The following is a 22517-nucleotide window of genomic DNA, read 5'->3' as shown; positions in this document are numbered from 1 at the left end:
ACTGGACTTTTGGATCACCCCTAAAACACTTAAACACCTGCTGAAACTATAACTCGAGGACCACACAGCATCAGATAGTTAGCCAAACAAGCACAGAACTGGTAAATATATACATGTACTGCCTGTGTCACCTATTATTGCCAAGAAAACACAAACCACTAACAGGAGCTGTAACTGACTGAGTCTGTTAACAGACAATTTCCTCATAATTGCAATGCCTGTCACCCAGATACGTGAATGGGGCTTCATATATCACACCAAAATAGTAACACTTTACCTTAACAGTAAGCCTGGGCTCCTGGTGAAAATATAGCTAGAAATAATCTGTGTTTTGTGTTTAAGACAGCAAATTACTGCACTGTACCTGAGGAGATTTATTCATCTAACCAGCGCAACATGAGGTCAGAGAGAGGAGGAGAAACACAGGTCAAGGTCAAATTTATCTGTATAAATCCTGAGAGGAAAAGTTTTTAGTTTCACAGGATCACTGAAGTGGATGCTGAGGTCAGAGGGGGCAGTGTATGGAGCTTCACAGCATTATGGGATCTAGCACACATACACAGAGATGAGTGGGCATGGGTCAGAGGGCCTGGGTTCAAACAGACAAGCAGTATAATAGGATTTCACCTATCTTGCCTGCGCTTGTGTATATGCAGGTCACAGCTCTACGAATGCTTAATGAGATGGGAACAGCCAACATGAAAGAAATAAATCTCCCCTCTCCTGCCTCTCCATCTGTCCATAACTGCAAACAACAGCCCCTTATAATCGGCCTCATCATCTCCGGACTCCACAGGACCCATTTTAAGTAAAACCTAATTTCACAGTTCTTGAAGACAGTGGAGATGTGTGTGTGTGTGTGTGTGTGTGTTGTGAGGGTTTCTATCTGTTTCTGAACTGTTGCATTGTTCTGAGTTTGGCTGAGATAGAATAATCTGCCGGGGGAGGGAGGGAGAGAGAGAGAGAGAGAGGATGGGAAGAAGAAGATGAGGAGGAGGGGACGAGAGATTAAAACTGGTGTAGAGAGGAGTAGAAGGAGTACAGGAGGGAATACAGCCAGCTGAGACGAAAAGAAACAAAAGAATGGAGAGTAGGAGTGTGAACAGGCTGACAGCCACCTATACACACATTTACACAGTGCCAATTTAAATCATTATTTATTTATTTGTAAAATTTAAAAAACATAAACACAGTTGTTTTAATAAATTATGTTTGGTAAACTTGATTCTAAGTCATCTCAGCCTTTTCAGTCCTAAGCTAATTTACCATGTAACAGTACAGCCTGCAGTGAGACAAACAAAACATGACTGAACACACAGTGTCCATGTTTGGATAGCTGGCGGCTTAAGTCGTGCAAACATGTTTAATTTTCTGCATTTCATCTGAATCTGTCTCTCATGTGTAACTACAAATTGTCAGGAAGGAAACAAAGGTAGGGGAAGTCGGTAGAAGCTCACAGATTTAGTTAGATGAAACAAGGAAGGTGTGTGAGACAGAGAGTAAACACTAAGCCGGTTTAAAAGCCGGCAGGTGAGGGCGGCCGACACTAAAACATTTATTAAAATTTGATGATGTCTGATCAAATTGCCACAAATCCTATATTGCGGTAAGCGGAGGCACAATGAGGATGACTGCATCCAAGTATGATTGGCTGATTAAAAAAATAACACCCAGGGGTGAGTATAGGTACAAACCATCAATTGCATAACTCACCCACACCTTTTCATAATCAGATCAAACAATTTCCAAACTAAACCAACCAAACAGCCTCTTCTCAGCGTGCATATTGGAAACTGTACACATAAGAATAAAAAGAATGAGCAGCAGGGGGACAGATCATATTTTTCCTCAGATCCACCTCTAAGACCCCGTTCACACTGGGGAAATCGATCTGGCTAGAGCGGGATTCAGGCTGTATCTTGATATATCTGTGTCTGAACAACCTCGAATCCAGATATATCCGGTTTAATTTTAAATCCACCTTATGGAGGTAGATCTAGCCGGATTGGCTTACATCTGGCTCAGGTCTGAACATCAATGCGGCTAGCAAATCGCGTTAGCAACGTGATACTTCTGGGTTCACGGGGACAGTGTCTGGGTCATGTACAAAAGCCGTATGTAAACAACCGTCCAACTACGACAGCTTTGCCCCGAGTTTATTTTCAACAGGGCTACAAAGGAAAAAACTGCCTTTTGAACCAAAAAAAAAAAAACGAAAGAACGAGCGACACAGGACAAAAAGAAAAATGCATGACGCCTACCGCGGCCTGAATGGACTCTGTATATTATGAGGCGCCACCTAGTGGTTTGGAGGACAACAAATAATCCGGGTTAAGATGGATTGAGCGTGGACACGTGTGTGATAGCCAGATTTGAAAATAGGTCTGAATGTATCCAGCTTAAAGGTCATCTGGATTCAATCCTACTCTAGCTGGATTGACTGTCTCCAGTGTAAACGGGGCCTAATAAAATCATCAGGGGAGTTTAGAAAGTACCTTCAGAAAGTAAATCTTCAATGTTCAGCAAAAGATTAATTCAACTCTACGCTTCTAGTTTTACATAAAGGTCCGTCAAAGTGGACTGGAGGAGAAGCCATGCTTGATATTAGCTGGAGGTTTAACTTTAGCACCAACAACAAAACACTGAATAACTGCTGTTTTTTGGCCAGTGTGCGTTTAAATAGTCACTTTTTTTTACTACAATCAAGTACACCTCAAAAAGCCTATTAAAAAAAGCCATTTCAGTTAGTAGCTTATTTCATGGTCTGATTCTCTGCATTTGGAGTCCATTTCAGAAACTGATGAGAAAGAGAAGAAAACTGCTAAAAAAAAAAAAAAAAGAGGAGCATACCAGTGTGGTCACTGTTCCCCTCATCTCATCATGTTAGCCTGGTTCCTTAAACCAATCTGCACTTATCACTCCATGAAGCCGTCTTTGGTTTCATTTCTTGCCGATTGCACCGACTCTAGTGAATCTACAGCAAATCAATCAAAATGCCTCAATTTTCAGTTTTTATAACATCACATAGTGTCACTGAGGAATGTGATAACAAAATAGCTCTCTCAAAATAAGATTTGACCACTGCAGGGCAAACAAATAAGCTGCCAGAAACATCACTCTGACATGCTGTTGCCTCATAAAGCTGACATGGCTGGAAGGCTATCAAACAGAGCACATACATCTCTATCATTACAGTGCATGAATCTGAGGGAACTGAGATAACGGAATGAATATAAATACTTGCTATTCCTTGCTAACAGCAATGATCAGGGGGCCTGAAACACAAACAGCAAGTTTAGAGGCACCAGCAAAAACTGCAGGTCTTTAAAATGTAAGCAACTAAAAAGTTAATTTTATTTCCTCTGAGTGAACATTAGATGAACAGCTCGATGTTCACTTTAAGCTCGATTACAATGACCTAACAGTTCGGAGGACATCCAACCACTGAGAAGCTCCAGCCAGCAGCTGGCTTAGCAACACTCAAAGTGGTGGTGTACAATAACGGTTGATGTCATGGTGGTTCAAAATCGACTACATGGTCTGTTGTATGGATACGTCATTTTTTTAAGCAGAAATGGCAAAACAAAGTCCATGATATTCACCCAATGTAATCCCCTGGCCAGATAGAACAACGTTGTGATCCTCTTGTGAACAAACATATTATAAAGAATCCAGAAAACAGTGGTCAAGATATTTAATTATGCAAATATGGATTATGTTGTAGGTTTATTTGGAATGGCAGAAAGCAATCATTTTGTCAATCAAGTTTAATAAAAATGCTTTAATGATGCTTTCATTTGGATCATCTGGAATTCTACGCCTTCTCAAACAGAGGAAAATGAGGCCTGGCCTGATAAGAACAGAGCTGTGTGTTCCCTGTAGTGTTAAGGCCTCTCTGTTCCATTTTTTATTCTCCTCTGCACATTGTGCATCTGTTCTTTTTCAGAGATCTCAGCATGTGGGGATGTCTCTGTTGCTCCACAGACACATTTTCTTGCATTACACTGACAAACCCAGGGAGAATACGCAGTACCTTCCCTGAAAATCAACAGGATAGAGATAAACAGATGTCAGGGAGCCCCACACATTATTGAAAATGAAAGAAAATTACACCTGAAAGGTTTATTAAAAACAGCACCATGAAGAAATTAATTTAAAAAAAACAAAGGAGGTAAAAACACATTAGACTGACAGAAGTGCTTACGTTGCCGACTGGTTACTTTGGAGACTTGACACAACAGAGAAAAAGCTTCTTCCCTGGACAGGACACACCATCAAATATGCATTAAGGTAATGCGTCTTTCTGGAGTTTTGGAGGAGGTCTGAGGGGGGGGGGGGGTGTATGTGATGGTGCAAAGAGGAGGTAGTTGAAAGTTCTGCAGCGCATCGATTCAAAATGTTTTTTTTTTTTTTTTAACCTTTGAAGTCAAGGGATGTGCACTTTTTTCAGGTGCACATCCAGAGTGTTCAACTCAAACATTTCAAGTCACATATAGAGAAGTAATCACACACACTGCGAAGTTACTGCGACACTTTAATGGAATCCGAGGTCACGGGTCAGATGGACCTCTTTTTCAGCAGTGCTGGTTGGTCAGTCAGAGGCAATAACAACCTAACAACAACACTGTCTCAGCCCATTGCAGTCATGATGATTATTTAATGAGGACTTGCTTTGCTTCTCAAACCAGCCGCTTCACACATCTGAGTGCCTTAGGAACAGATAATAGGAGATGAGACAGACAAGCTCTGCAGTGCAAACTATCACACACTGCCCACAACATAACACACAACACACTGAGGCATGGGTTATTCACAGCCGCTGGAAAAATCATTTCAATTTACTGACCACACCCTGAGAAAAGGAGCAGCGCAGTACACCAACACAGCAGCTTCAGTATGGAAAATGGCTTGGAATAATATTGGGTTTTTGGTTTAAAAGACTTCCTATAATCCAAATGCAATTACAGGCAGGTTATAGTTACTTCATTTCAAAATTAACATGTTAATTTTTGCACTTAATTTGAAATACTGGTGGCCCATGCTAGGCTAAAAACCAACCCCTTCATCCTGCTCTCTAATGTCCGCTCCCAAGACACTAAATGGGAGTACAATTGCAGTTAGACGAGTTTAAATAAAGGCTGTATTTTGTGATGGATGGATTTTTGACAGCTAGGAAGCAGCATTTAGCATGTCGGTAGATGGGTTTTGGGCAAACAGCTGCACCTAAAATGCCCCGCAAACTGTCACTAATTCTCTTATCTGTCAGGGTGGAGACTTCAGAGTGATTCATATGTGTCTTGACTATTTTCACTTTATGAAATACTTTCAAACTGAGTCTGGCTGCTGACTAAAATCTCTTGCTGATGGCAGATTACTTTCCACCATAGCTGACAGCAGACAAACTGACCAGCCACTGCAAAAATTGACCTCCATTTAGCTGGTGGCGTGGTGCCATTACTCAACCTGAATGTCAGGAAAAGTTATTAAGTGTTTAGTACATAGCATGGATGCACAAGCAACATCTTCACACAACTACATAAGAAAAAATATTCTGCTTCACAAGACTGAATTACTGAATTTACTTTGGGTTATATCGGTCAACTGCAATCATCTTTTTTTTTCACGTTAGGGAATAAACAAAGCAGTTTGTGTGTAGAGCCACAGTTCTGCATTACAAATTCAACGAGGCAATTTATATTTGTGATCTACACATTTCCATATTATGCTCGTCAGATTTACAAACAGTTTTGAACCTTTTGAAATGATATTTATATATTTAATCTGTTTCCTTTGAGAACAGTGCAGCCTTGCCCGAGGACTGGAGTTTCTTTACTGTGTATCACCCTCTCTGCTGCACCTTCATATAAATTATGAGGCGTACCGGCACAGACGATATAGCAGGCAGCTCCGCATGTGTGTGTGTGTGTGCAGTGTGCTATTTAATGCAGGCCATGAAATACACCGGTGGCTGCATCATTGGAGATTTTCTTTAATGTCCATTTGCAGCTGCAGTTCCATTTTATTTCACCTCAATAAACCAACAAAATGTTATTTGCCTAAATGTCTTCATATATCAAAATGACGAGTATTAATGTCGCTGATGATCAATCATTCCTTTGACAATGATTCTCTTAAACTTTTGCTGCAACCATAAAAATCTTGCAACATAAACAGGCCACTCAGCCACTTGCTTTCCCTTGGCCTATATCCTGACTCGCCTGCACTCCTCCCCATTCAGACCGAGGTCAAATTCCTAATAATAAATCACACAGTGTACCTACGGCAGTGAAAATGGCTGCTGCGTCCTATGATTTCAAAATAAAGACAATATTACAGGGGTTTATTGTGGGCCAGACTTGCCATCAGAACACCGTAAAACATGCAGGTTGAGACAGTTACGCTGAGTCTGACTCATTCAAATACATTCAAAGTACCATAAGTAGCCCAATTGCAGTTTGTCACTGCAAGGCCTGGAGCTTTGTTTCTTAAATTAGAGGGCACGAGCCTATCTGTGGTGGGTGGCTGCCCACATGATGAAGGAGGCAATATGTTTCTGGGACAAGACTGTCCTATTTGTCATTTGGATCTCAGGCTGAAAGAAACTCACAGCCGGCTTTCTGACAAAGCTTCTCCTCTAACTGGGGCTCAATGGAACACAGGAAGAAAGATTTCTGCAGGCTAACAAAAACACAGCTGAATGCAGCAGGCAAATGTGCTGTAACCATGGGCTGAATGAATTTTGGTTTCAGATAAATTCCTGCATCCCACAACATTCTTACTTAATACTGGCTGCTGATATTGATATATAATAGAGCCTACAGCATGCCACAGAGCGGCGCGCTGCATTTCTAAACAGTTAACCAGTGTTCTATCAGTGAGTTATCATGCTTACAACAAGGGAGATGCTACCACAGGAAGAGAGGTTGGCTGTATTTAAATACTGTTGCTATGGTTACCCACAGTCCTTTTTTGGAATGGTCAAGCTGTTGATGTTTGGGTAAGGCATTGTGCTATGTGATTTTATAGTCACCTGCCACCCAGCTGAAGTCAAGTAGTTCAGAAATAAAATATGCAGCAGCAAGTTTTTATGTGGAACTTGACCTTGTTTTGCTTGCCTGGCAGAAATCTACACATTTCACCCTGTAAACTCTGACACTGCTGATATGATGATATCAGGCATTACAGAACATGCTCTTACAGTCACCAAGGATTCATCTGCATCCAATCAGCAAACATGGATCAATATGCTTATTGATCCCTGCTAATGTCTTCACTGAGGGAAATATAATTTCCAGCGCTATCTGCTTCACTGACATCACAGCATTTTCCACTCAGCCCATCAGTGGATACATGGCAAACATGTAAGGACGTGTCGCTGTCCGCTGGGAGTCGAAAACAACAACAGACAGAAGAGAGCACAAAGAAATACACCAGCCAGAGGACGGAAAGCCGAGAAATGGCGGGGAAGAGCAACAAGAGAGAGTGCAGAGACTGGCAGGGTTACATCAAAGCGGGATGCTGTGCTAGAATAACTCGCTGGGCTAATCGAACTGGCAACCAGCAGCAACTTAATGGCTGGGAAAAGGCAGAGCGGCACAGCCAGGAAGACAAAAGGACAGATATAAAGACTCGAGAGGGGAGGGGAGTTTAGCCTAGAGTTAAGAAAAGAGAGACAAACATTTTTTAATTAAATTCTTCAATTTCATTAATTTCTTGTGCAGTGAATTACAATGTTACGTAACTAAATGCAAACAAGCTCGTTTGTCTTTTTTGTCAGCAATCAAACTGGGAGAAAGAATATGTAATCCTGATAAATATTTATCAGTGACAGCCACAGAGACTGTGTTTGTCATCACATTAAAAGATTAATCAGCTGTGAAAAGAAGGGAAGGCCATTATGATCATTTCTTTAGTTTTGTACATTTAATCGGAGATAAAACATTTCTTTGATGAAGAGTCAGCCCTGCAGATTCTCCCTTTAATACGGCGCTCAGCTGAAGAACAGTGAGGCAGAATATCAAGGAAGCACAGCAGGGAAACCGTCCACTGCAGCACTGACCACAGTTGGCTTTTTTTTTTTTTTTTGCAGGAGCTATAATTAAAGCCAATATAACTTCCTATTTCACACTTTTCATTGTCTGTTGTGATTGCCAAAGTTAACACAATGCATCATTAAGTAACAGCAGCTGTGTTATACCTCCTGTCACTCATTTAATTTAAAAATTGGAGGGGCCATCTGTCATTTTTATCATCCTATTTAAAGTAATGTTATTTAAATTCACTCTGCGCACTTCAGCGTGCGGAGGGAGGCTCCTGATATGGAAGGAGTACACGCTGTGGGATTTCCTCCCTGGATCAGGAAATCACATGTTCAGAGAGTCTTGCCGACTTCTGATCACTTGCTTGGGAGAAATGTAACTTGACTCTTATTGAAGTGACGCTACGCAGAGCACAGATTCATTCCTCAGTACAGGACTTAAACCGTCATGAGACGTCATACTGTCCAAGCTGCAGCTGCAGCAATACACGTTGATGCATGTCACTGCAAACCTTACTGTACCTGTTTGTATCATGATTGAAAACCTCTGAAATGAGGCGGTTTATGTAAAGACTTGCTGCTTGCCTTGTTCAAAAATATTTGCACATTTGCATATTTACACCTTGGATTTAAAACCAACAACTGCACATCATTTTGGATGTTGTTTGCTCGTATCAGTCTGGTTGTCACTCTGCCTACACCGCATGCTTCGTTTCTCTGATTGATTGTTTGTGCACCCAAATGTGTCCAGAGGGAGTTTCGTCTGCGTCTGTTGGTTCTGAACCCTGGAAATCCAACTTGAATCCACAGAGTATAAAATAGAAAAAGAATTCGAAAGGCCGGCCAGGATACAGTTTTGCTGCATTTGGACCAGAACACCTCACCATTGGAGATGTTGCTGTTATTCTATTACTACAGCTGCATCACCCCACATAAACCAGTCACAAAAAGTCAGTATTAGCTTACCGTAGCTTTTTAAGGCTGTCAACATACAGCAGTGTATAGAGTGGTGCGTGCAGCTTTGATTATTACCTGATAACAAAGATGCTTAGCTTTTTTTTCCATTATTGTTAAAATAAGGAAGTTGCACAAGAGAGCACAGAATGGTACTTATCTGTTACTACCTAGTAGCACACTCTTCTACGACTTAAGACTCAAGTCTTATTACTTGTTCTGCTGCTGTAACGACTCAATTTCCCTCTGGGGATCAATAAAGTCTTATCTTTGGCCCTGTTCACACTGGGGAAAAAAAATGTGGCTTAAGCAGGATTTGGCCGCATCCAGATCAATCCAGATGTGTTTTTTTCCGAGTGTGAACACCTCCAATCCGGCTGAATCCAGTTTGATTTCAATCCTGCTAGAGGTGGATCTAGCAGGATTGGCTCAAATGTGGCTCAGGTGTGAACGCAAATGTGGCTACCGAATCCGGCTAGCCACATTATTAGCCATATTACGAGGCGCCACCTAGTGGTTTGAAGAACAGCAAACATGCTGGATGAAGCCGGATTGAGTGCGGACACAAGTGTGTGCTAGCCAGATTTGAAAATAGGTCTGAACGCATCCAGCTTAAGGCTGTCTGGGCTCAATCCTACTCTAGCTGGAATGACTTTCTCCAGTGTGAACGGGGCCTTATAGACAAACAAAATGGTGGCGTTACCAACTCCTAAACATCAACATCTGGATCATTCTTTAGACTGGAGAAACACATGCAGCGCTCATTATGTGATGGACATTATTATCCAAAAGTCACTTGATCAAAATTCTGAAGGTCCTGCTATTAAAATATTCATGTTTGGACCCGAAATTACTGATGAGTAATGACTAAGTTTCACAAGGAGAACGCATCTCTTGAAGCAGACATGATGCAATCAGCTGGATAAAAGAGGCATCACTCAGCTGCGTCTGAACGAGCGTCCACTCATCGTTGTGCAGTATCCCCTCACAAACAGTCTTTGGCAGAATACAGACACAGGCTGAGGCAAGCCATGAAATATAAAACAGCCAAGTTTAATTTTGGCCTGCCTTCAAGTCATTCATGAAATTAAAATTAATTAGTAACAGCTGATATGACCTGCTGCCAGCAGCATTTATCATTTACCCAGGAAAAGTGATGGTCAGTGTGAGGAAGCTTCTACTTCTTTGGAGGATTTGCGTGCTGTTTTGTAGCAAATGTGCCCACAGTAAGAGTGTTACAGAGAAAAGAAAGGATACGATTTTTATCAGGTTTGCTTAAGCAGATAACACAGTGAACTACGTGCACTGCGGCCTTGCCGTGATCCTTGGGATTGGCTTGAGAAAAATCCTGATAGGAAAACAAAAACCAGGACTGATCTCTTTCACTGAGCAAGTACAGAGAGCACGCAGAAAGAAAGTGGCCTACAGATAGGCTACGTCTGTTTACTGATCAAATGAACCATGGCAAATCCTTACTGCTTATGCACACACAAACACTCATTTGATCCCCAGCTGATAGGCCTGAAATGGTTACAGATGACTTTCTGCGGAACGATCTGCAAAGGCAGCACCATTCAGTATAAACTGAGATACATGGAGCTAAATCAGACATGCAGTCGGATTCTCGACAGATTCTCTTTAGCTTCTCTTTATTGAGTGAACAAGAGGTACAAGATCTGCATGCGCAGATGTTTGAGGAAGTGGAAACTGTTGAAAGCAAGAACATCAAAAGCCAAAAAAAAATAAAAAATGACAGGTGCCATCAACAAAAAGTAATACTTCTAACTATCATCTGAAAAATGTAAAGTCTGACTAAACAGAATAGCTGTTAAGCAGGTTTAAAGAAAGCAGCTGCTGAGCTTGCACACAAGTGAAACGCTGTAGAACAAATCTTCACCAGCACTGTGAACCTGCCAATCAGTGGCTGGCTCAGACAACCAATTACACACGGATGTGCAAAGTCCACTGATGTTGTGACACAGAGGAACTAAATGAGCTGGCAGTAAAACCTTTTTTCATCAAGTTCAATGCAAATTATCATAACAGACTGTGTCTCACCATAGCTCCAAGCGTAGCTTGTGGGCTACCTTTCCTGCCCTCCGCCTCATTAAATCATCTAACCTTTGTCATTAGAACGACTGTGTGATACAGGCAAGGTTACGGCATAAATCTCTTCTCTTACATTTTTTGTTGGGAAGTCCTTTCAGGGAAAAACTGTGCAGCATGTTACAATCCTTTCAGTAATTTCTATGACTGTCCTCAATCGTCACATCTTTTGTGATCACAACAACATCAAGTGTTATAATGCATACACATGTAATCAGCAGGTAACTGGGACACATTTTATTTCACTGTGCTAACAACTGGACTTTATTTGCCTGCTTCTTTGGGGTGACTCACTCTCTTGGATGTGAATCAGATGTTATTAAGAAACGTGTTTGGGGCATGTGCTCTGGTAGGTAAAGACTATTGACTGGAAGCAAACAATGACAGTCAAGCTAAAGGGGCAAAATTGTGTTATATATCAACTTCTTTAGCGATATACGATGGGTATAATCAAAGGCTTACGATCATCATAAGCTTTCAACTACATTTGTTATTCAGTGACTGAGGAAGTAAGCCCAAAAACAAAGCTTCTGTTCTGCAGACCCGTCCCACCCGCCTGTAATCAAAGCAAAGAAATTTAACTCGCAGCATTCTTCCCACACATACGAGGGTGGTAGACGGAGCTAATACTGTAGGTGATGAATTAAGCCTGGCACAGCTCAATAACAGAAATCTGACAAAAATTGGTTTAGAAGTACATTTTATGCATTAAAGCGTGCGCACACAGGAAGCTACTGTCAATTCTAGCAAAGAATTCCACAGACATGGGGGTGGTCTATAGGTCGTCCTCCCAAAAACAGAAGTAAAGAAAATATTTTTTGTACTGCCAGCTATTCATCCACAAAATTCCCCTCTGAAGTACTGCAGAATGCAAAGTATTAAAAAAAATCCAGCATATGGCACTGTGCATTTTAAATGTGTGTATGTGATGTTTGCATAATTTGCAAGGAAAGCCGTGCATCTTGTCAATGTCTCCGGAATGTGATTAGAAAAAAGGCTGCACATACTAATGTGTAAGCAGTATGGAGGCGCACAGCCAGGAGTGCAAGTTCAAAGCATGATGGAAATCAGTAAATATTACTCAAAAGGAAAAACTTGTTTAAGCAGCCATTCAACTAAAGGCTGTTCCATACTCCGCGAGACAAAGAGCGGAGAACGCACTCCACGGGTGGTAAGAGATAAAAAAAAGGTCTTTTCCGCACTGAGGTACCATACTCCGCGAGACGTGTGTGTGCAGAACTCCTCATACGGCCCGCCCACTAAACTATAAGGAAAGACTTTACTGAGTTTTTTAACACACCACAAGGACTTGTGCCATGGCAAGAGGGCATTATACAGAGAGGGTGCCTGCAACAGCGTGAGATGTCCGGCGATGAGTTGTGAAAATGCGACATTAAAAGTAACAATAGCAAAGATTCAGTGTTTGTGCCTTTATGACCACATTTGCACATCTACTGTGTTCCAATGTACCTGCGATACTTCAAACTGTCCGGTGATGAGCTGTGAAGATGCGACATTAAAAGTAACAATAGCAAAGATTCAGTGTTTGTGCCTTTATGACCACATTTGCACATCTACTGTGTTCCAATGTGCCTGCGATACTTCAAACTGTCCGGTGATGAGCTGTGAAGATGCGACATTAAAAGTAACAATAGCAAAGATATACAGACATTGTTAACGAGCCTATTATGCCCGGGTATGTAGGAGTATATAGAATGGTAATAACATCTGGTATGTGTGAATGGCTGTCTGGAGTTATTGGTGACAAATCACCCTGACTTGCCTTTCTTTCTTTCTTTTATTGCTCATCATGCAAAACCGGTATGGTCTTATCTAAATCTGTTGAATCAGTGCTGTTTATACACCTACCTATATACCTGGAGAGGCTCTTGCGCTTCTCCACTTTCATCACGCCCACAATAAATTCCGACCAATCACAGCATGGTTGCCGCACAGCCTTGAAAGACAAAGTTCGGCCCGGACCCTGTGCACAGGAGTGCGGATCAGCGGGCGGTCAGAGACAAAAAATGACGTCATTTTGTGGGCGTAACATCTGCAGGGGGGAAAAATGTCTTTGTCTCGCGGAGTATGGATCCAGCTTAATTGTAAGCTGAAGACAAGGCAAAGGGTCAAATCTTGCTGGGGTTTTGCCTACAAACAAGCATAGTGCTTTTTTTCTTTATTAAAAATGTACATTATTATTATTATGTAGAAGAAAAACTGTTGTATATTGGTCAAAAAAGTCAAAAGACCTTGACACATGCACCACTGAGAAGCCATGTTTTTGCATTCATGGGAGTAGTTTCACCAGGTGAGAAGAATTTTAAGGCACTACAGATAGAGCTTTCTAAGGATTGTCAACGCTGGCATTCATGATACAAGACTCATTCAGCCCTGAGCAGTATTTTACAACTCCTATGACTAACTCGTGATCTTCTTATAGAACGTACTAGTTTGTCTGAGGCGGAAACTACTAGTCTACTTTTTAAGATTGTGTGTAGCTCACAGAGAAGCAGCTACTGCCTTTTGGATAGCAACAGGGTTCACACATCCACGTGCACCAAGACACGTCCCAGAGGGATGTATAGAGACACCAATTAGCTGCTGCTGCAGAGAAAACAGAGTAAAAGCAGGACGAGGGTAAGTGAACTCAAAGAGGTGAAGGTGGTAGGGTGGAAGGAAACCTAGTTTGTCTGCGCCAAGTCGGTCACATGTCTCTTACAGAGCAACTGGTCCTTGTGAATCTAACCTGATTAAATCGAAGAGGAGGCATCAGAAAGTCATCTGTATCTGTGAGACTTACCTTTCTCTCTCAGTCTCTCAGCACCATTTAAGCTGCATTGTTGCCAGTAGAGCTATTTGCTAATTCATTGTGTGTTAAGCCTCCTAGCCTGGAACTGCTCTGTCAAAAATCTGTCATGCAAACACGAGCAAAAAAAGGGGTGCAATTATTTTTGCTTGCACGAAGCAACAGGCATGAAAATAAATAAAGCCTGAGAGTGTGATTGACATGATAGAGACACTCCAATAAAAGCTGGGTGACATCACAAAGCCAAACAACAAACACAAACAAGAAAAAAACAAATAAATGTGAGTGTGAGGTGTCTGACAGGAACGTGAGGGTTTGTTGCGCAGCGATTTCATCACTACTAACTGTCAGTACGCTTACACGGTTCTGATATTTTGGGACAAAGCAATCTTGCTTTGGGGTTCACATCCTCCACAGAAGTGCCACGGCACGTCACGGACTCATTTGCAAATGTTCAAATGTCACATGTACTGTGAAAAAACACACAGAGAAAGGAAGACGTAGCAGCCGGGGTGGCAGTCATAGATCAGAAAAGCAGTAGTGAAAGAGGAACTGTCTGATTTGTGATAAATTTCACGGCTCGAGTAGCTACCAAACCACAGTGGCTGTAGTCCAACATATGCACAACATAATGAAGTGTAAAGTCTGACTCTTCTTCCTCTTACAGAGAAAACATTAACAGGCAGTCAACTTTGAAACAAACGACCTTCATGCAGCAGTCCATAGCATTCTTCTTCTTCTGTTAAAATGAATGTACATGAGTGAAGAGCTGCAGTTATAGAGTTACAGTTTACACCAGTGGCAGACTTTTTTTTTTGCCTTCCCCTCTGAATGATAGCTTAAAAATGACTCATTCCCATTCTGATTGTTGCGTAATGAAACGGCAGAATTGGTATTATGTAAGCCAAATACAGGGGATCTTCCACATGTACACAGTGGAAAACAAATTACTGTGACAGAATCAGGCTTCTGAGGTCAGAAATATTATTAATGGCACTGCTGTGGTGCAGGTTGCCAGCTCTCCTGTACATCCTGATGCTGATGGTGATGGTGCAGCTGATGAAGGACGCAGTATAAGGGAAAGGGAGACATGGAACAGGTTAGCTTACCAGACAATATCTTGAAATACAAATATGTTTTGTTTCTCTGTCTCAGTTCATGGCTACACTGAGATCTCAAATATTTTTGCTTTAGCCTTGCCGAGGTGTAAATATGACACCACGGAGTGCTTTTAGCTGTGCACACTGTGAGAAATAGGCCAATTTCTCTCCATCTATATGAAAATCTCGTATACTATATCATTAGTACAAAGATCATTTGTGTGAATGTGGAAGACTGAACCAGAATGACTGGAAGCAGAAGACGCTGTGATGACTGTAATGAGCTCAACTCTGTAGTCGGCATCATGTTACTGCAGTAATGCAGCAGCTGGCCCAGCCCTAAACATATTAACATTATAAAGTTCAGGTTCACTGCAGAGCTGTTGCATGTGAATGATTAATATTCTGCATTGTGCATCAGAAACAAAACAAAAGAACACCCGCTAACTGCAAAAGTGTTCACCAGTAAATAAAATATGTGTACTGAGTGTGAAGTAAAGTCCAAACTCCACAAGGTCGCAGCCACCCGGCGGGTCTTGGTGTGTGTTGGCCTGCATGAGTGTGTGTGTGTGTGTGTGAGCTGGGCAGCCTATCTGGCCTCGCATCTCCTTGCCTGTTACTGGCAGCAAGCAGGACAGAACATTTGCTCCCCTGCCCAGAGGGAGAGAGCGAGCAGTGGAGTCACTGCCAATAAAGAATCAGGTGTCAGGTGGACCAACTCAGACTGTCAAACAAAGCTGACCAGTAGGGCTGGGTATTACCATCAATTTCCTAGATCGATTCGATTTCGATTCTTAGGGTTTTAAATTGATTAATCACGATTCAATTCGATTCGATTCGATTCAATCTGAATCGATTCAATCTGCTCTTAAATAATGACAATATACATACACGTTATATATACGTTGCAAAATAAAATTTATTTTGTAAATTTGACAGTTCACATGTAACTGTAAACAAAACTGTCTTATCCTATTGTATTAAAAAAAGTGCAAATGTAAAAAGTGCTCATATGAATGTTGCAGAAAATTGCACTTTTTACATGAAAAAATTAGTATTAGTATTAAATATTAACAATCGTAGACAGTAAACTTAAACTGTCACACAGAGATCCTTGTTGAGGAAAAGGAGCTCATTGACATTTGCTGACTGTATTTTCATTCGTGTCACATCTTTCACAGATGTATACATCACGGGGATCACAGTTTCATTCAGATGTTTACGCTGCACCATAACGTAGTGTGGTTCGAGCACCTGAATGAGCTGCCGGAATCCTTCAGTTTCCACTGCCGAGTATGGGCGTAAATCTCTGCAAACAAAAGTTGCGATGGCCTCTGTTGTTTTTATGGGCCACGGAGACTCTGACGGTAATGCTGGCAGGTCCTTCAGTTTCTTTTGTTTTGCTCCGGGCGGTGTACTGTCGGAAGCCAAGTTTAGCGTAGTGTGGTACCTTGTCAGGTGGTTTCTGAGGTGTGTAGTAAACCTACAATAACTGAGCTCTGATTGGCATATCTTGCAAACTACCTTGGTTTTATCAAGCTCTTCGTCCTTTGTCCTTTTAAACTTGAAATGATTCCACACTTCGGATTTCATTTGGGATGGCTTGCCGAGCGGTGTTTTCCCTGCCTTAGCCATTTTGGCTGCGTGCCTGAATGACGCGACGTACGACTGCGCAGCTGCGTCATCACGCACCAGAGCGCTGAGGGAGGAAAATCACACAACACAAAAAAACTCGATCTCATGCCCTGTGAATCGATAGTGCAAAATTTAAATGGAATCGATCCGAAATCGATTAAATCGATTTTTTTACCCAGCCCTACTGACCAGAGGCATAAACTGTCATGACCCCTGTGACCGAGAGCAGCGCACTGCTGAAGGCACCTAATAGGAGACAACAGGAGTGTAGTTGCTCTCATGAATCATCAAATCCAAACATGGCCCTGCAGCGCACTGCTGATTTGAATCCTATTTTTGTTTTACACAATTATTACCGTACAGACCAGGGAATAAGAATCTAATTTACACCATCGTTTGACCTAAGCGGCAGCAAAGAGATGAAATGATTGAGCTGAAACAGCTGAGAAAAGAAGCAGATCTGAAGAGGCAGCCAGTGTAAATGAAGCCAACGGGGCTAAATGTAGGATCTGCTTTCCTATTCTGTTTCAAGAAGGCACTTTTCTCATTTCTCCTCCCCAGCCTGCCTCCCCCTTTTCATTTTAAACCTTCAAAAGCACCTTTTCCTCTCACAAAAAAAATACAGAGGAAGCGCTAGATCTTTTCTGACAGATGTACAACAGCAATGCAACCTGTTCATTACAGAACACTAAACCTCTTGCTCTCATACTCCGAGTGTCTTGTAATGTGGCACAACTCATTCTGCAGCCTAGGCACAATAACAGCATGCACATCATCAATTCCACCCTCCACAAACACACACAAGGCCATTTCCTATTATTTCCCATTTGTGGATGTGGGGACAAAGAGAAGAGAATCCCTGTATTAGATCCACTGCATTTTGACTGCATTTCCCCATCTATATTATAATGTCCTTCTCAATTTACTTGTGTAAACTCAGCCAGTGATGTGTATGTAAGGCTGGCTGGGTGTATATGTAAATGTCACATGTATATTATATATATATAACTGGAAAGTAAAGAATGAAAGCAATCATTTAAACTAGGGCTGGGCGATAAAAACGATAAAGATAATTATCGCGATATAACTTTTTTCAATAAAAATATGACAAAAGTCCGATAAAGCTTTGATAAATGCGTACACGTTGTGTGACGCTGCGCGTGCGCATTGCTCGAGTGCTACATGTGAAGCTGTACCGTCACTGTGAGGAGCTGAGACTTGGAGGAGTGGTGAGAGAAAGTAACTAAGAAAATTCTGCAGCAGCGACCCAGAGCAGCGAGAAGGGCACAGACATCGTGGAGAAGAAAGGTCACAAAACGTCTGTAGTGTGGAGATATTTTGGCTATTTTGTTTTTGTTTGTTGAAATTATACCTAAAGCACTTAGAACTTGCACATGCAGCCACGTTACTTGTGTTTTATAATATTACCTCTTCGGAGTCGACGGCGGAACACATGTTTTACAAAGTCGGAACTTACGTCGAAGATGTTCCAGGTGAACAAAGGAGGTATCGCTCTCAGACGCTCAAAGTACACAGTAAACTCCTTTGATGTAGCGCATCTTCATTTTTTAAATGTGAAGATTGATAAAGATTAGTGATAAATGACAAAGGTGAAGAAAAATATCAAGAAAATGTCAAGAAACTAAAGCTCAAATTGGTCATGTCATGTTTTGAAAAACTCCTCTAAATGTGAAATAAATATAAATTTTAAATATCCTGGTAATTATCGACATCGACTGATATGGAAAGAAATTATCGTGATACATGTTTTGGCCATATCGCCCAGCCCTAATTTAAACCCTATACATTTCAAAATAACTGGAAATTGCAAAGAATTTGGAGGGTTTTATCTACTGTTTCAGCAAAATCTCTGTGCACAAGGAACATCGCCAAAAACAAATCAATACTGAATGATCATATTGTAATCTTGTGCAATCATGAGGCACTGTAATCTTCTGTCTCTTCCAGGCGAAAAAAAAAAAAACCTGTGTAAACAGGATTCAGATACTGGACCCTGTTCTCTGGGCCTTTGCTTATTTAAAATAGCGGGATCAGCAACCAAACTTCAAAGCTCCAATCTTACATTTCACTTGTCTGAAAGGACGCGTGTATCACACAGAAAAGCCTCTTGGATGGTCCTCTAAAGCCAACAGCCAAGCAGCTACTTTGAATTTAGTGTTATAATTTGCATTTACTGCAACAAGGCAAACAAAATTTACAACAATTTACATGGGGCGTTCTCACATAATGTCAATGAAACTGTCAAACTGGCAACTGATGAGCGAAGAAGTAAAATAAATATTAAAAAAAGCAATAACAAAACCGATAAAAAGCTAGAAAATAAAAACATGTAACACAAAACCCTTAAAATGCAAAGATATTAGACAATAATATAAAACATGTGACTACAGCAGGTACTGAAGTTCAACATCCAGAACTTAATATTGCCTTAGTTTAGAGGGGTTCAAGAGTGGATCGTCTGGGCGTGAATGGTTTTACATCTGCATCTCATCTCTAATATTAGCCATTCGTCACAAGAGAAATGGCCACCAAGTGACACTAATTGCAGTAAAAACTGTCTATGACTCGGAGAGCTTTGCTCAAAAAGATGACAGGTGGATCTGATGCCATCTCCTTGCTCTGAGGGAGGTCCAGCTCAGAAGCAAGCAACTTTTAGTGCATCAGACAGAGACATAAGTACTAATGAGGCAGATTTTTTTTTCCCTTTAAGATGCTGCTCTGTGCATGATTAACACAGACCGAACTCAAAGCATATCTAACCATCCACAGGCCGGCTGCCTAATGCCAGTCCCGATCCAGCTTCGCTGTCAGATCTAATAGCTTGATCCAACACTTCTGAAGGAAAAGGACTATTAACTAACCACATCAAAAGGGACACATCAGAGAGGGTATATGTGTGTGTGAGAGAGAGGGGGCGAGGACGACAGCTAGAGAACAAACAGGGATGTAGAGGACTGATCTGACTGTTTGCCTTCTTGCAATCTTCTCTGAAAGACAATCATGACAGCAAGCTTGCAGTAAGGTCCCGTGGTTAGGGCACAGTCACGAATCAGTGATCAGAAATGGCCGCTCCTCAAGGTTTCTTTACTGTGACATCCTTCCACACATTCTGAACATTTCTTTGACAGCGCAATCATAGATTCAACACAGGCAAAGACACACAACTTCCCCTTCACCAGGACTTCCCCTTTGGTAGGTTCAGGAAGTTGTGATTTTGAGATAAAAATATATTTGTATATCCTGTAATGGTTTTTTTTTTTTACATTAACAAACATGAGCTGATGTGCTGCTACCATCCAAACACAACCTGCCAAGAAGAAACACACATACACACACAAACGTTTTCTTTAGCCATCCAAATATCTGGTTTACAGAAAGCTGGCAGTCCAGCAGCAAAGGGAGGATGATAGGACAATGAAGCAGTGTATGAATAAATTTCACTCCGTGTCATGCCATGTTAGGCTTTCAGACAGCGACGCACAGAAACTGAAGGATTCTCACCCAGGAAAGCTTTCGGGTCTCCTTTTATTCAGCAGACAGACATGAAGCTGGCAGTTTAATCCACACTGCTGGTCTCAGAGTAATCATTAAATGCTTTCAGTGATGCAATGCAGGCTTGGACCAGGAAACGGTCCCCGTGAGTACAAATAAAAAAAAAAAAAAAAAATGCACGGACATTTTCTGGCAGAAGACACACTAGTGGAGAGTTTTAAATAAAAAAAAATGCATCACTTTGCTATTTGTACTGTAAGGCAAAGAGCAAAGTCTGGTTTTTGAACCTTATCTTGCAGCACAGTCTGCTAACCTCTCTGTCCAACTGTCACTTGCTGCCTGGTTGCACTAATGTTTGGGACAGTGTGAGGAGAGCCTGCCAAAAAGAAAGCCGTCAAGATAAGTCAGGAAGAGATGCACCTACTGCAAGCAATTCAAATCAACGGCTAAAAAAATCAATCAATCAGCATCACATGTCTGATCAGAATGTGCAGAATTAAAAGCAATGCATATCCACACAAATGATATGAACTGGTGTAGTCAGTGTGAGCAAACCAGAGCAGACAGACAAGTGAGAAATGTGTCTCTCAGTTGAGGATAGTTGCTACTTCCGGGTTGAGATGAAGCTGTCACTATTGTCCTCCTTTACTCTGGCGTGACCTCCCCCTCCTCCTCCACTTTATAAATCAATCTCTATACGTACAAAGGAGTCACATGGTACTGAACACTACTCACCTTGTATGTTGAATCAGCATAATAATAATACAAGAAAAAAAGTATATTTGTATCGATTAAGGGACAGGTGACTATATGATCACTGATCACAACACGTACATTGAAGCTTTCTCAAGTTGTAGCCATGATTCTGGTGACACTATGGTGTAGTGTGGTGATATTACGGGTTATTTTGTGGCATATAATCCTAAAAGAAGCATCACAAAGCCGCTGGGTGTGTGTGTGTGTGTGGTGGTGGGGGGGAAGGACTTACCAGGGGTCGAACTCGTGAATGATGCTCTCGAAGCGAATAACAGCAAAAAGCCTGGAGCTGAAGCCGGCCAGCCAGGCCAGGAACAGGATGGTAAAAGACAGCAGGGACTGCCACCCGGCCGGCTGCGACAGGCCGCCCGACAGACCTCCACCTCCACCTCCTGCTCCCGCCGATCCGGCGTTGCTTCCTCTCTCCGCGACAGCCGTACTGCTGCGTCCGTTCCCAGAGTACGACGCTCCGGAGTTGAGCGAGGATTTGTGTTTGTTGTCGGAAACCGGGTGATGCTCCGCCATATTCTACGTCAGTCCCGTCGTGGCAAGGCGAAGCGAAGCGAAGCGAAGCTATCTGGTTTATCACACCAGGAAAGAAAAGCCCCCCTTTCTTCCTCTTTCTATGCCACGCTCCACTTCCGAAACCACTTGCACCACCTTCCCCTGCGAGCCCCGCGCCCCCCAAAAACACACCGGCTGTGATTCCAAACTTTCAAACCTTACTTCCCACCGACCGCAAAAAAAACAGCTAAATAATTCCAGGGAGTCACATAGCAGCGCGGTTTTGCAGCAGCACACTGGAAGTGACACACGCGGATCGAGCAGTTCCTCCTTCCTTCCTTCCTTCCTTGGAGCTGGATGAGAAGAGGCGGGAACAGAGCGCGAAGCAGGAAGTGCTGTCAGCCTCTCACATCAAGACAGGTACAGACTAGAGGGAGACGGCGACAGGAAGTGACCAATCAGACAACAGAGCACCTGCGATTGACGGGTAAAGGAACCAATCATAACAGAGAACCTAAAAACGACCGGTGAGGCATCTTAAAGGCAGAGAAAAAAGGTGAAAGACAGCAAGAGGAGCGTATGATGGACGAACAGCGCAGGGGCGCTGTAGTCTCATGAGCCAATGAAATAAATGAATTTCACATAAAAAAAAAATATTGAATAAATTAACAGAGCAAGAAGTGACTGATGAGTGGCTTTGTGCCAACTTTAGGCCACGACGGAAGCCTGTACGCAAACACGGAAGTAATGAGTTCTTGTCATATAAACCCAGATATTAAAGTCTGCAGATAAAAATCTAAACCGATTAATCACTTTTTCCAGCTTAAAATGACATGTACGATACCATCCTAGTCATAATACTGTAAAAATATTTTTTATTTGACATAACTTTGTGTTTAGTGACTGCCCTCTACAGGCTGGAACCTGCATGGCTACTCATCTGCACGGCTAGCTATGCTCCACAAGCTATTATTGGCAATTAAGTACACTATTTTTAACTAATGGTTTTAAAAAATCAGTTATTAATTATTATTTTCTAATTTAAGGTGCAACTTTTTCCAACAATTTCACAGCTACGTTTAGTAAATAGTCTAAACGCAGC

General features: G+C 41.9%; 1 protein-coding gene across 1 annotated transcript in view; it reads right to left on the bottom strand.

Annotated features, from left to right (window-relative positions):
* LOC114449113 (dolichyl-diphosphooligosaccharide--protein glycosyltransferase subunit STT3B-like) overlaps positions 1-21782 on the bottom strand; it is a 48200-nt gene extending 26418 nt beyond the window's left edge. The window contains exon 1 of the mRNA XM_028426480.1: positions 21144-21782. Within this exon, the coding sequence (XP_028282281.1) occupies positions 21144-21436 (293 nt within the window). The 5' untranslated portion in view covers positions 21437-21782. The remainder of the gene's footprint in view (positions 1-21143) is intronic.
* Positions 21783-22517: the final 735 nt, after the last annotated feature.

Source organism: Parambassis ranga, chromosome 16 (assembly GCF_900634625.1).
Source record: "Parambassis ranga chromosome 16, fParRan2.1, whole genome shotgun sequence".
Taxonomy (NCBI): Eukaryota; Metazoa; Chordata; class Actinopteri; family Ambassidae; genus Parambassis; species Parambassis ranga.
Note: the sequence above shows the minus strand (reverse complement) of the source record. Positions and strands in the feature narration are given on the sequence as shown.